The sequence below is a fragment of the Carcharhinus amblyrhynchos genome, unplaced genomic scaffold (assembly GCF_965287045.1).
Source record: "Carcharhinus amblyrhynchos unplaced genomic scaffold, sCarAmb.v2.hapA scaffold_65, whole genome shotgun sequence".
NCBI classification, from domain to species: Eukaryota; Metazoa; Chordata; class Chondrichthyes; order Carcharhiniformes; family Carcharhinidae; genus Carcharhinus; species Carcharhinus amblyrhynchos.
Window position 1 is genome coordinate 971607 of NW_027649805.1, and position 14485 is coordinate 986091.

The 14485-nt window shown below is 45.1% G+C and overlaps 1 protein-coding gene across 4 annotated transcripts in view; it reads left to right on the forward strand.

Annotated features, from left to right (window-relative positions):
• The first annotated feature begins 5081 nt into the window (after window positions 1-5081).
• The window catches only part of LOC145337711 (cytochrome P450 2J2-like), a 165285-nt gene continuing 155881 nt past the window's right edge, over window positions 5082-14485 (forward strand). For 3 of the 4 annotated variants that reach the window (XM_080182544.1, XM_080182545.1, XM_080182543.1), the window contains exon 1: window positions 5084-5282. In XM_080182544.1, coding sequence (XP_080038670.1) covers window positions 5103-5282 — 180 coding nt within the window. In that variant the 5' untranslated portion in view covers window positions 5084-5102. Of the gene's footprint in view, window positions 5283-14485 lie in introns of all 4 variants that reach the window. The other variant, XM_080182542.1, reaches the window with a different exon arrangement.

Sequence of the window (14485 nt, forward strand, 5' to 3'; positions counted from 1 at the left end):
AGGGTGGTGGGTGAATGGAATCGGCTGCCGTCGATAGTGGTGGAGGTGAACTCATTGGGGTCTTTTAAAAGACTTCTGGATGAGTATATGGGATTTAATGGGATGGAGGGTAATAGATAGGCCTAGCAGGTAGGGATATGATCAGCGCAACTTGTGGGCCAACGGGCCTGTTTGTGCTGTAGTGTTCTATGTTCTATGTTAAAGAGAAGGACTTGGTGGATGATGAATGTGGGAAAGGATGTGTAGGTAGTTTGAGTCATGTTGAGATGAGAAAGGAGAAGGTATTGGAGTTCTTGAGAAACATTAAGGTAGAAAAGCCCCTGGGGCCTGATGGGATTTACCCTAGAATACTGAGACAGGCAAGGGGGGGAAATTGCTGGGACCTTGAGAGAAATCTTTGTATCCTTGCTGGCTACAGGGAAGGTCCCAGAGGATTGGAGAATAGCCAATGTTGTTCCTTTGTTTAAGAAGGGTAGCAAGACTAATCCAGGTAATTACAGGCTGGTGAGCCTTACATCAGTGGTAGGGAAATTATTGGAGAGGATTCTTCGAGACAGGATTTACTCCCTCTGGAGAATAAGTGGATGTAATAACGAGAGGCAACATGGTTTTGTGAAGGGGAGGTTGTGTCTCACGAACTTGATCGAGATTTTTGAGGAGGTGACGAAGATGATCGATGAAGGTAGGGCACTGGATGTTGTCTACGTGGACTTCAGTAAGGCCTTTAACAAGGTCCCTCATGGCAGACTGGTACAGAAGATGAAGTTGCCTGGGATCAGAGGTGAGCTGGCAAGGTGGATACAAAACTGGCTCGGTCAAAGATAGAGTAGTACTGGAAGGGTGCATTTTTGAATGGAGGGCTGTGACATAGAAACATAGAAAAACTACAGCACAAGCAGGCCGTTCGGCCCACAAGTTGCGCCCAACATGTCCCTACCTACTAGGCTTACCTATAACCCTCTATCTTACTAAGGTGCAGTGCACCACCTTACTAAGGTGATGGGTGCCTGGAACTTGCTGCCAGGGTAAGATAGTGGAAGCAGATAGGATAGTGACTTTTAAGGGACATCTTGACAAATACATGAATAGGATAGGAATAGAGGGATGTGGTCCCCGGAAGATAGGGGTTTTAGTTTAGTCAGGTAGCACGGTCAGTGTAGACTTGGAGGGCCAAAACGCCTGTTCCTGTGCTGTAATTTTCTTTGTTCTTTGTTTTTGCTCTTATAGGAGCAGGGATGTGTTGTTGCAATTATACAGGGCCTTGGTGAGGCTACACCTAGAGTATTCCGTGCAGTTTTGGTCTCCATTTCTGAGGAGGGATGTTATTGCTCTTGAGGGAGTGCAGTGAAGGTTTAACAGGCTGATTCCGAGGATGGCAGGACTGATGTATAAGAAGAGTTTGACTAGATTAGGATTGTTTTCGCTGGAGTTCAGGCGAATGAGGGGCAATCTCATAGAAACTTATAAAGTTCCAACAGGACTGAACAGGGTAGATGCAGGGACGATGCTCCAATGGTGGGCAAGCCCAGAATCAGGGTCACAGTCTGAGGATTCAGGATAGACCATTTAGGATGGAGATGAGGAGGCTTTTCTTCACCCAGAGAGTGGTGAGTCTGTGCAATTTATTACCACAGAAAGTAGTTGATGCCAAAACATTAAATGTGTTCAAGAGGCAGCTGGATCCAGCACTTGGGGTGAATGGGATCAAAGTTTATGGGAAGGAAGCAGGATTAGGCTATTAAATTGGATAATCTGCCATGATTGTGATGAATGGCAGAACAGGCTCAAAGGGCCAAATGGCCTCCTCCTGCTCCTATCTTCTATGTTTCTACCTGCTGGTGCATGCTTAAGTTTGAATCCTCTGTTCTTTGCTGCCACACTCAGATCATCAATTCCCTTATTGCTACATTGTTCTTCTGCTTTGTCCTTTCTTGTTAATTGATCACATCTTCCCTAAATTGGTCTCCCACCCCCTCTATCTAGTTTCAAGCCCTCTCTAGCAGCCTGAAGACAAGACTCAGCAGAACACTGCTAAGTTCAGATAAGGATGTCCCAATGCTCAGTGACACTGAGCCAAATTCCCAACAGCTGCAGACACTACTCAAATGTGCTTGGATCACAGAAGTGTCTAGTATCCCCCACATTCTGCAGCTGCCACACTTCACCCACCCTGCCTTTTCTATAGCGTTTGATTATTTTACTGATTAAATTTTGTTTCTAGTCCAGCATGTACTTATATTCTCATTAGTTCAATAAATGTTCTACTTACCCCAATTGAAATTCCCTAAGTAAGATAAATATTCACCAGCTAATTTAATAAACTACTATTAGTAAGTCTTTCTACTATGAATAAATTACTATAGTTATCATGAAGATGAGAAAAATATTTACCATCCATTCAACTACCTTTTTTCGTGTGACTATGTTTTTTTCTCAGAACACGGTTGTTCTGATCTGGAGCTACAAACTGGACAGGATTGAATAACGTGATTAGATGCTGGTGCTAATCTTTGTGTCCTCTTCTCAACTCCACTGCAAGGCTTTCTCAGAGGGCAATAAAGTCATCTACATTGCTGTGGGTCCGGAGTTACATGTAGGCCAGATCAGGTAAGGACGGCAGATTTCCTTTCCTAAAGGACATTAGTGAACCAGATACATTTTTGTGACAATCAACAATGGTTTCACAGTCACCGTTACAGAGACTAGCTTTTAATTCCAGATTTATAAACTGGATTTAAATTTCATCATTTATACATCAATCACAAAATGTTAGCATGCAGGTTCAGCAAGTAATTAGAAAGGCAAATAGAATGTTGAGCTTTATTGCAAAGGGGACAGAGTACAAAAGCTGGGAAGTCCGGCTACAACCGTACAGGGCATTAGTGAGACCCCATCTGGAGCCCTGTGTACAATTTTGGTCTTCCCAACCCTAACCCTGTTGCTATATTCAGCTAAAGGTAAATAAACTTGCATTGGAAGCAGCTCAGAGAAGGTTCACTAGATTGTTTTTTTTGGATAAAAGGATTGTCTCGAGGAAAATTTGAGCACGTTAAGCCCATATACATTGCAGTTTAGAAGAATGAGAGGTGATCTTATTGAAACATAAAGGATTCTGGGGCTGGGGGGGTTGTTGACAGAATAAATGCTTTGAGGATGTTTGCCTCATGAGCAAATCTATGACCAGGAGGAACTATTAAAAATAAGGGTCTCTTATTTGAGACTGAGATGAGGAGAAGTCAGTGGAGTGGCAGCACGCGTATTGCTCCTTCGGAGATTCAGCAGGATTGCGATGGCTGGAATTGCCTTCTGTGCTGTAGTAATTCTATGATTTGATTTTTTTTTCTCTCAGAGGCTTGTTAGCGTTCCACAGAGGGGAGTGAAGGCTGAGTCATTGAATATATTCAAGACTAAGTTAGATGGATTTTTGACCTATAAGGAAGTCTATGGTTATGAGGGACAGACAGAAAAGCGGAATTAAGGCCACAATTAAATCAGCTGTGATATTATTGAATAGCAAAGGAGGCTTGAGAGGTTGAGTGGCCTACTCCTGCTCCTATTCCATATAATCTGATGCATGGATGGAAGAGTTGTACTGAGCAAGTGTCGAAATGCCAGGGTGATGTAGGTTCTGCACTGTTGGAGGTGCTGTTTCTGCATGCTGTATTCAGATAAGCCTGTGCCCTCACATAGTGTTGAGATTCCATGACCATGGTTGAAAAAGAAGGTTCTCCTCACAGTCCTGCAGCAATATTTATCCCTCAACCAACATCAGTAAAATAATGATTTGGAGATTTCTCACTGTCATTTCTGGGAAATTACCGTGTTCACATTTGCTGCTGTGCTTCCTACATTACAACAGTGACTACATTTGAAAAGTACCTTACTGGTGTTTTGTAGCCACTTGTGGTGAACGCATGCCTTCCGTTTGTTCGACTGATTACTGTCAGATAGATTTTGGGGTGAGGTTTTTACTTCTGATGTGTTTGTAAATATCACGCAGAGATCTAAAGGTGGAAATGGAAGGGGATGGAGCGACATAATCTAAGCAGGGAAGCAGCCCTGGAAGTGATGGATGGGAAGACAGGTCCATGGAGCATGGGATATTGGAGTGATGTAGTCTAGACTGGGGTTAGCATCTACAATACTGTTGTTAAGTTGAGTAAAGACTATCACCAGAAATGATTGCCGAAAATCTCTGACCTCATCTGCAGCTAGAATTTTCCAGCACTGCTGAGGTGAATGGCTAAACACCAAATTCTCTATTCTTGCTGGAAATGGGGAAGGGGGAATGGACAAGATTGGGGAATCACTCAAATGTCTCCCTCTTTACCCTCTCCTGAGGAAGACGACTATCAGGAAAAATTAGCCAAGGTTAAAAGATGAAAATAGGTAAACAGTAAATAATTCCTTGTTATTTTAAGAACTAGTTCTTATTAAGTTTAGGAATTTGGAAGTGTTAAGTGGTTTGTTGCAGGATGATTGAGGAAATTAATTTTGTTTGTTATTTAAAATCAGAGCATCTCATAGCACAGGAATACTTTTGGCCCATTGTATAAAGCTGGCTCTATGAAAGAAATTCACATTCTTAGCACTAAGAAGTTAGTCCCATTTCTCTCGTCTCTTTCTCCTAACACTTTAAATATTTCCCTGTCATTCAATTTCCTTTTGAGTGTTAATGGTCCAGATCACAACAACTCGCTGCAGAAAAATCCTCACCATCCCTGCAGTTCTTTTGACAATTATCTTCCATCTGTGCATTCTGGTTATCCGCTCAATCGCCAGTGGAAAGTTTCACCCTCTCTATCAAAATCCTTAATGACTTTGCCTCTATCAAGTCTCTCTTTAACCTTCTCTGCTCTAGGGAGAATAATCCCAGCTTTTCCAGTCTATCGCCTCAGTGAATTTGTTATTTATAAATGCAGAATATTACAGGAATTTGGGTTTCTGCCAGAGTGAGTGTGTGTTGGACCAAGATAAGTAGGGGTCATGCAGGGTGTTGGAACGCCCAAAATAGCTATGTTATTAAGTCGATGCAGCTGCCCTAAATACAGACAGGAATGCTGCTTGGTTTGATTTTGTAGATGGTTCGGAGGGTGTCTGAGATGATTTTGTCTCTGGCCTGGCTGTCCATTTGGATAGCAGTTGCGTTTTTCCTCTGCTTTGCTGTGCACCTTGTGAGGAACAGGAGAGCCGCCTCCTTCCCGCCTGGACCCACCAACCTCAGCTTCCTGGGCAATTTCCTGCAGCTTTCCCCTGCAGCTCCTCACCAATCCCTGAAGAAGGTAAGATCCCAGAGGGATCTCTGCTGGATCACACTCAGACGCTGAGCTAAAGACATTTTCCGGTTAAATTTCCGGGTCAGAGAGGAATCAGCGCGAGAGAGAATTCCTAAAGCTGCCGCAATTCCAGCTGGGAATCGCCTCCGGCCCCCGGGATGGGGCACCGGGGGAGAAGCCGCAGCTTTCTGGGTTAAACGTCCCTTCCCCACCCACACACACACACACAGAGTGACCCTCTCCGTGCTGACAGGAGCAGCCAGGGAGGAGTATCTCAGTGTCGGGGGGTTTGTGTTGGGGTGTCTGTCTGGGTTTGTGTCTGGGGGGAGGGGGCTGTCTGGTATTGTAATGGTTCAGGTCAGAAACCCCACAGCAGATGGAGAGAGAGAAACACCGCTTTCAGTCTGATATCCACTCCCTTCGAAACCCAACTCAACCCTCCAGCTCAGAGCCTAAAATAAAACAGACCTTCCTACCTGACCAGTTTTCCCCCCTCATAACAAACAGAGTCATAAAAGACCCAAAATAAAAGCAAACAACCCCGTTGAATTTGCAATAAAAATGCACCTGGTAATTGGCCAGGCAACAATAACAACACTGAAACTGTCAGCTGCAGAAATCAGCTTTTTAAAAAATCTTTCTTAAAGGGGCATTAATGTCACAATATCTCTGTTAAAATGCTGACATTTCACCAGCGGCCCATTAATGGCAGTGAATATGCCCTACAGCTGGCTGCTTGTTTCAGGCAGTCATTTTTAAAGACACAGGCAATGCAGAGAGTTCACCAGCAAAGGCAATGTCAATCAGGGGCGCTCACTTTAGGATTCAGTGATACCTCCCTGGAGTTTCTCTTGCAAGCGGTAAAAGAGAGAATATGTGCCTTGCTTTCAGCAGATGGGAGTAGAACAACAAGACGGAGCAAGAAAGCATAGAAACATAGAAATTAGGAGCAGAAATCAGCAAACTCAGCCCTTCGAGACTGTTCTGCCATTCAATCAGATCATGGGTGATCTCTCCCTGGTCTCAAATCCACCTCGCCGCCTGTTCCCCATATCTCATAAGAACATAAGAACATAAGAAATAGGAGCAGGAATAGGCCATCTAGCCCTTCGAGCCTGCCCCGCCATTCAGTAAGATTATGGCTGATCTGTCGTGGCTCAGTTCCACATTCCCGCCCTCTCCCCATAACCGTTAATCCGCTCGCTTATCAAAAACCCATCAATCCGCGTCTTAAAAATAGTTAGCGAGGCAGCCTCCACCACCTCAACAGGCAGAGAATTCCAGAGATTCACCACCCTTTGAGTGAAGAAGTTCCTCCTCAACTCCGTTCTAAACCGCCCCCCCCCCCCCCCTTTATCTTGAGGCTGTGCCCCCTAGTCCTACTGTCCTTTCTGAGCGGGAAGAGTCTCTCCACCTCTATCTTATCCATCCCATTCATCATCTTATATGTCTCAATGAGATCTCCCCTCATTCTTCTAAACTCTAATGAGTACAAGCCTAGTTTATTCAGCCTCTCCTCATAGCTCAACCCCCTCAACTCTGGTATCAGCCTAGTAAACCTCCTCTGCATTCCCTCCAAGGCCAAAATATCCTTGCGTAAGTGCGGCGCCCAAAACTGCACACAGTACTCCAGCTGCGGCCTCACCAATGCCCTATACAGCCGCAGCAAGACCTCCCTACTTATATTCAATCCCCCTCGCTATGAAGGCCAGCATCCCATTAGCCTTCCTGACCACCTGCTGCACCTGCAGGTTGGGTTTTTGCGACTCATGCACAAGGACCCCGAGGTCCCTCTGCACCGTCGCCTGCTGCAGTTTTTCGCCACGTAAGTAATAGTCCTTCCTACCATTATTCCTACCAAAGTGGACCACCTCGCACTTGCCAACATTAAATTCCATTTGCCATTACCTGGCCCATTCGCCCAGCCTATCTAGATCCTTCTGCAGACTCTCCACACCCTCCGCGCAATTTGCCGTTCCACCAGTCTTGGTGTCATCAGCAAATTTCGACACCCTACACTCGGTTCCCTCCTCCAGATCATCTAAATAAATGGTAAATAGCTGAGGCCCCAGCACCGACCCCTGGGGCACTCCACTAGTCACCATCCGCCAATCCGAATAGCACCCGTTGATCCCCACTCTCTGCCTCCTATTTGACAACCAATCCTCTATCCACACTAACACCCTACCCCCAACTCCATGCCCCCTTACCTTCTGCAGTAACCTCTTGTGAGGTACCTTGTCAAACGCCTTCTGAAAATCAAGAAAGACCACATCCACCGGCTCTCCTCTATCCACCGCCCTAGACACATCCTCATAGAACTCCAATAAATTTGTCAGACACGACTTTTAGAGTTTAGAAGAATGAGGGGAGATCTCATTGAGACGTATAAGATGATGAATGGGATGGATAGGATAGAGGTGGAGAGACTCTTCCCGCTCAAAAAAGACAGTAGGACTAGGGGGCACAGCCTCAAGATAAAGGGGAGGCGGTTTAGAACGGAGTTGAGGAGGAACTTCTTCACTCAAAGGGTGGTGAATCTCTGGAATTCTCTGCCCGTTGAAGTGGTGGAGGCTGCCTCGCTAAATATTTTTAAGAAGCGGGTTGATGGGTTTTTGATAAGAGAGGGGATTAAGGGTTATGGGGAGAGGGCGGGAAAGTGGAACTGAGCCACAACAGATCAGCCATGATCTTATTGAATGGCGGGGCAGGCTCGAAGGGCTAGATGGCCTACTCCTGCTCCTATTTCTTATGTTCTTATGTTCTTATGAAACCGTGCTGCGTCAGCTCTACCAAGCAATTCCCCTCAAGATGCCTCGCCATTTCCTCCTTGATGACGGATTCTAACATTTTACCTACAACAGACATTAAACTAACCGGCCTATAATTCCCTGCCTTTTGCCTGGCACCCTTCTTAAACAACGGCGTAACATTAGCCGCTTTCCAATCTTCCGGCACTTCCCCGGAATCCAGCAACGTCTGGAAAATAACCACCAAGGCATCCACTATCACCTCTGCCATTTCTTTCAGAACCCTCGGATGCATTCCATCTGGTCCTGGGGACTTGTCCACAATCAGTCCCTCCAGTCTGTCGAGTACCGCCTCTCTAGTTACAGTGATGTCATTGAGACCCTCCAGTCCTACCACCTTTCCATCGCTAACACCCAGCAAATTGTTCACGTCTTCCTCCGTGAAGACCGAAACAAAAAAGTTATTCAAGACCTCAGCCATTTCCCCATCCCCTACCACTAAGTCCCCCCTCTCATCCTCTAAGGATCCAACGTTCACCCTAGCCAGCCTCTTCCTTTTTATATATTTATAAAAACTCTTGCTATCCTTTTTTATATTAAGCGCTAGCCCAGCTTCATAGTTTCTCCTACCCTTCCTTATCAACTCCTTTGTCAATCTTTGTTGACATTTAAACCTCTCCCAATCCTCTTCTCGCCCACTACTCTTAGCTACTCTAAATTCCTCCGCTTTTAGTTTAACACTTTCCTTCACCTCCTTCATTATCCACCTTATCCCTTTTATGAAAAATGTATCTACTTCCTGAAACCATTCAATGATTCTGACTCCACCGTGCCAAGGGGCAGCGAGTTCCACAAATTCACCACCCTGTGCAAGAAGCAGTTGCTCCTCATCTCAGTTTTAAATCTACTGCCTCTCAGCCTACACATACAAACATTGAAAATAAGTGCAGGAGTAGGCTATTTGGCCCTTCAAGTCTGCACCACTATTCAATATGATCGTGGCTCATCATGCACTTTCAGTGTCCCACTTCCACTTTCTATCCATTCTCCTTGATCCCTCTAACCGCACACCTGTGAGGTCTTGTTCGAGATCGCCCCACAAGAGAAAACCTTTGGTCTGTATTTACTTTATCAATCCCTTTTAAAATGTTATTACCTCGAATGGATCTCCTCTCATGCTTCTAAACTCCAGCTCCTATAAGCCATAAGGCATGGCTGGAAGTGACAGCGATTATGAGCAAACAAGGATTTGTTGCAAGAACCTGTGCAGGAAAGGATATTAAGAACAGAAAATGCTAGAAAAAGCAGCAAACCTGAGGACTGGGAGAAAGTTAAAATCCAGCTGAGGAGGACAACGGGTTTAATTCAGAAGGGGAAAGTAGAATACAAGAGTAAGTTTGCAGAAAACATAAAGACACAAATATTGGCTGGGTGGTTATCAGTGAGATAGAGAGTCTTGGGCTACAAAAAGATATAGGTGGAATGATCAAATGGGCAGGTAAGTGGCAGATGAAATTTAACCCTGAAAAATGTGAGGTGACACATTTTGGAAGGAATAATATATAGAACATAGAACAATACAGCACAAACAGGCCCTTCGGCCCACAAGTTGCGCCGATCGCATTTATACCTACCAAGCCATAGAACTATCTGTAACTCCCAATGCCATTAGATCCCACATACTCATCCAGAAATCTTTTAAAAGACCCCAGCGAGTTCGCCTCTACCACCACTGACGGCAGCCGATTCCACTCATTCACCACCCTCTGAGTGAAAAACTTTCAGCCATGATCTTATTGAATGGCGGGGCAGGCTCGAAGGGCTAGATGGCCTACTCCTGCTCCTATTTCTTATGTTCTTATGTTCTTATCTCCTCTGTACTTGCTTCCCAGCACCTTAAACTTGTGTCCTCTCGTAGCGACCATTTCAGCCCTGGAAATAGCCTCTGAGAATCCACCCTATCTATTCCTCTCAACATTTTATAAACCTCTATCAAGAAAGTATTCAATGAATGGTAGGACATTCGGATGTTCTGTGGAACAAAAGGAGCTTGGTGTGTTTGTCCACAGACCTCTGAAAGTGGAAGGACGTTAGTGCGGTGGTGAAAAGGCATATAGGACATTTACCTTTATCAGTCGAGCCATAGATTATAAAAGCAAGGAAATTATGTTGGAGTTGTATTGTTGTTGTTCGTCCGTCATCATTGATGAGGACCTCGACACCATTAGTCATTTTGAGGCTGGTTGCAGCGTGTCTGAAGATGATTGATCATGACAATTCGGGCACAGAATGTCCTGGCACATATTGGACAGACTTGTGTAGACACTGTAGTTGTTGCGCCGGTGGCTCTGGACTTGTGCAGCTCGCGCTTAAGTTATGCTTCAGCAATACACCATGCTTTGTAAGCATGACAGCCTTTGTGGATGAGGCAGTGCCAGGTAGGGCGGTTTTGTGCCAACATTTCCTAGGTGGTCGTGTCAATGTCAAGCGACTTCAGGGAGGCTTTGAGTGTGTCTTTGAAATGTTTCTTCTGCCCTCCATGCGAGTGTCTTCCAGCAGAGAGTTCCCCAAAAAAGAGCTGCTTGGGTATGCGCTCGTCTGACATGGATGACATGACCTGCCCACCGGGTCTGCGCTCTCATCAGCAGTGTGTGGACTGATGATAGATTTGCTCTAGAGAGAACTTCAGTGTCTGGTACTTTGTCTTGCCATCTGATGTGTAATATTCTGCGAAGTCAAGTCATGTGGAAATGATTGAGCTGTCTTGCATGCCTTCGATACACAGTCCATGTTTCACAGGCATACAGGAGGGTAGTGAGTACCGCGGCACTGTAGACTTTCAGTTTTGTTGCTGGGCTGCTTCCTCGATGTTCCCATACAGTGGAGCGTAGTCTACCAAAAGCAGAACTTGCCTTTGCTATTCTGCAGTTAACTTCTGTATCAATAGTCACTGCTTGGAATTATGTTGGAGTTGTATAGCACTTTGGTGAGGCCACAGCTAGAGTACTGTGTGTAGTTCTGGTCGCCACATTATAGGAAGGATGTGATTGTACAGAGTGGGGTGCAGAGGAGATTTACCAGGATGCTGCCTGGGATGGAACATTTAAGTTATGAAGAGAGGTTGCATAAGCTTGGGCTGTTTTCGTTAGAGAGAGAAGACTGAAGGAGTGTCATAGAGTCGTTGAGGCTTACAGCATGGAAACAGGCCCTTTGGCCCAACTTGCCGATGCCGCCCTTTTTTTAAACCCTGAAGCTAGTCCCAGTTGCCCGCATTTGGCCCATATTCCTCTACACCTATCTTACCCATGTAACTGCCTAAATGCTTTTTAAAAAGCAAAATTGTGCCCGCCTCTACTATTACCTCAGGCAGTTTGTTCCAGACACTCATCAACCTCTGTGTGAAAAAATTGCCTCTGTAATACTTTGGTATCTCTCCTCTCTCACCTTAAACCTAGGCCCTCTAGTTTTAGACTCCCCTATCTTTGGGAAAAGATATTGACTATCTAGCTGATCTAAACCCTTGTTATTTTATCAACCCCTATAAGAACTAGAGGGCACAGCCTCAAAATAAGGGAGGGGCAGTTTAGAATGGAGTTGAGGAGGAACTTCTTCATTCAAAGGGTGGTGAATCTCTGGAACTCTCTGCTCATTGAAGTGGTGGAGGCTACCATGTAGAATAGATTTAAGTTACTGGTAGATAGATTTCTGATAGACAAGGGAATTAAGGGTTATGGGGAGAAGGCGGGAAAGTGGAAATGATCCACCTCAGATCAGCCATGATCTTATTGAATGGTGGGGCAGGCTCGAAGGGCTAGATGGCCTACTCCTGCTCCTATTTCTTATGTTCTTATGTTCACCCTCAGCCTTCTACCTTCCAGAGAAAAAAGTCCCAGTCTATCCAGTCCCTCCTTATAACTCAAATCATCAAGTCCTGGTAACATCCTAGTAATCAGATGACCTGATTGAGGTGTACAAGGTTTTGAGGGGCATGGATAGGGCGGACAGGGAGCAGCTAATACCCTTAGCTGAAGGGTCAGTCTTGAGGGGACATAGGTTCAAGGTGAGGGACAGAAGGTTTAGGGGGGATGTGAGAAAAAAAAATTACCCAGAGGGTGATGACGGTCTGGAATATGCTACCCAGGAGGGCAGTGGAGGTGGGTTACCTCACATTCTTAAAAAAGTAGCTGGATGCACACTTGGTACATCATAACATTCAGGGCTATGGGCCAAGTGTTGGCAGATGGGATTAGGTGGGAGTTCCGGTGTTTCTAATATGTCGATGTGGATTCAATGGGCTGAAGGCCTCTTCTGCGCTGTATGATTCTCTGATTTTATGACTACAAAAGCTTCTCTAGATATGTGACGAGAAAAAGACCAGTGAAGACAAATGTAGGTCCCTTACAGTTAGAATCAGATGAATTCATAATAGGCGACAAAGAGATGGCAGAGCAGCTGAACAAATACTTCACTAATGAGGACACAAATAACCTTCCAGAAATACTGGGCATAGTAAGAAGTTTCACGACGTCAGGTTAAAGTGCTACAGGTTTATTTAGTATCACGAGCTTTTGGAGCACTGCTTCTTCATCAGGTAAGTCAGTGCTCCGAAAGCTTGTGATTGCAAATAAACCTGTAGGACTTTAACCTGGTATTGTGAGACTTCTTACTGTGCCCACCCCAGTCCAACGCTGGCATCTCCACATCAGAAATACTGGGGGACAGAGGTTTAGCATGAAGGAGGAACTGAAGGAAATCCTTATTAGTCAAGATATTGTATTGAGGAAATTGCTGGGATTAAAACTCGATAAGTCCCCACAGCCTGATACTGTGCTCTGCATCCCAGAGTACTTAATGAAGTGGCCTGAGAAATAGTGGACAGATTGGTGATCATTTTCCAGCATTCTGTAGACTCTGGAAGAGTTCTAATGAATTGGAGGATTATTAAATGTAACCCCACTTTTTAAAAAAGGAGAGAGAAAACTGGGAATTATAGACCGGTTAACCTTACATCAGCGGTGGGGACAATGCTGCGGTCAGTTATTAAGGATACAATGACTGAGCATGTGGAAAGCGGTGACAGGGTCAGTCCCAGTCAGCATGGATTCACTAAAGGGAAATCGTGCTTGACAAATCTTCTGGAATTTTTTGAGGATATGACCAGTAGAGTGGACAAGGCTGAACCAGTTCATGTTGTGTATATCTGGACTTTCAAAAGGCTTTTGACAAGGTCCCACACAAGAAATTAGTGAGCAAAATTAAAGCTCATGGTATTGGGGTAATATATTGACGTGGATAGAGAACGCGTTGGCAGATGGGAAGCAGAGTGTGGGAAAAGTGGCAGGCAGTGACTTGTGGTACCGCAGGGTTCAGAGCTGGGACTCCATCTATTCACAATGTACATTAATGATTTGGGTGATGGAAATGAGTGCAATATCTCCAGATTTGCAGATGAAACTTAGCTGGGTGGTAGTGTGTACTGTGAGGAAGATGCTAAGAGGCTGCAGGGTAACTTGGACAGCTTGGCTGAGTGGGCAAATACTTGCCAAATGCAATATAATGTGGATAAATTTGAGGTTATCCATTTTGGTGGCAAAAATAGGAAGGAAGATTATTATCTAAATGGTGGCAGTTTAGAGGAAGTGAACGTGACCTGGGTGTCATGGTGAAACAGTTACCAAAGTTACAGCAGGCAGTGAGGCAAGCCAATGGCATGCTGGCCTTCATAGCAAGAGGATTTGAGTACAGGAGTAAGGATGTCTTGCTGGGGTTCTGCAGGGCCTTGATGAGGCCTTACGTTGAGTATTGTGTGCTGTTTTGGTTCCCAGTCTGAGGAAGGACATTCTTGCTATTGAGATGTCCAGCAAAGCTTCACCAAACTGATTCCTGGAATGGCAGGACTGACAAATGAAGAGAGACTGGATTGAGTGAGCTTGTACTCACTGGAATTTAGAATGAGAGGGGATCTCATAGAAACGTATAAAATCCTGATGGGACTGGACAGGCTAAATGCGGGAAGAAATCTCCCGATGTTGGGGAAGTGCAGAGCTAGGGGTCACAGTCTAAGAATAAGGGGTAAACCATTCAGGACTGAGATGAGGAAGAACCTCTTCACTCAGAGAATTGTGAACCTGTGGAATTCTCAACCACATAAGAACATAAGAAATAGGAGCAGGAGTAGGCCATCTACCCCTTCGAGCCTGCCCCGCCATTCAATAAGATCATGGCTGATCTGAAGTGGATCAGTTCCACTTTCCTGCTTTCTCCCCATAACCCTTAATTCCCTTGTCTGTCAAAAACATATCTACCCGTGACTTAAATATATTTAGCGAGGCAGCCTCCACCACTTCAACGGGCAGAGAATTCCAGCGATTCACCACCCTTTGAGTGAAGAAGTTCCTCCTCAACTCTGACAGAAAGCTGTTAGGGCCGGTTTGTTAGATATGTTCAAGAGGGAGCGTT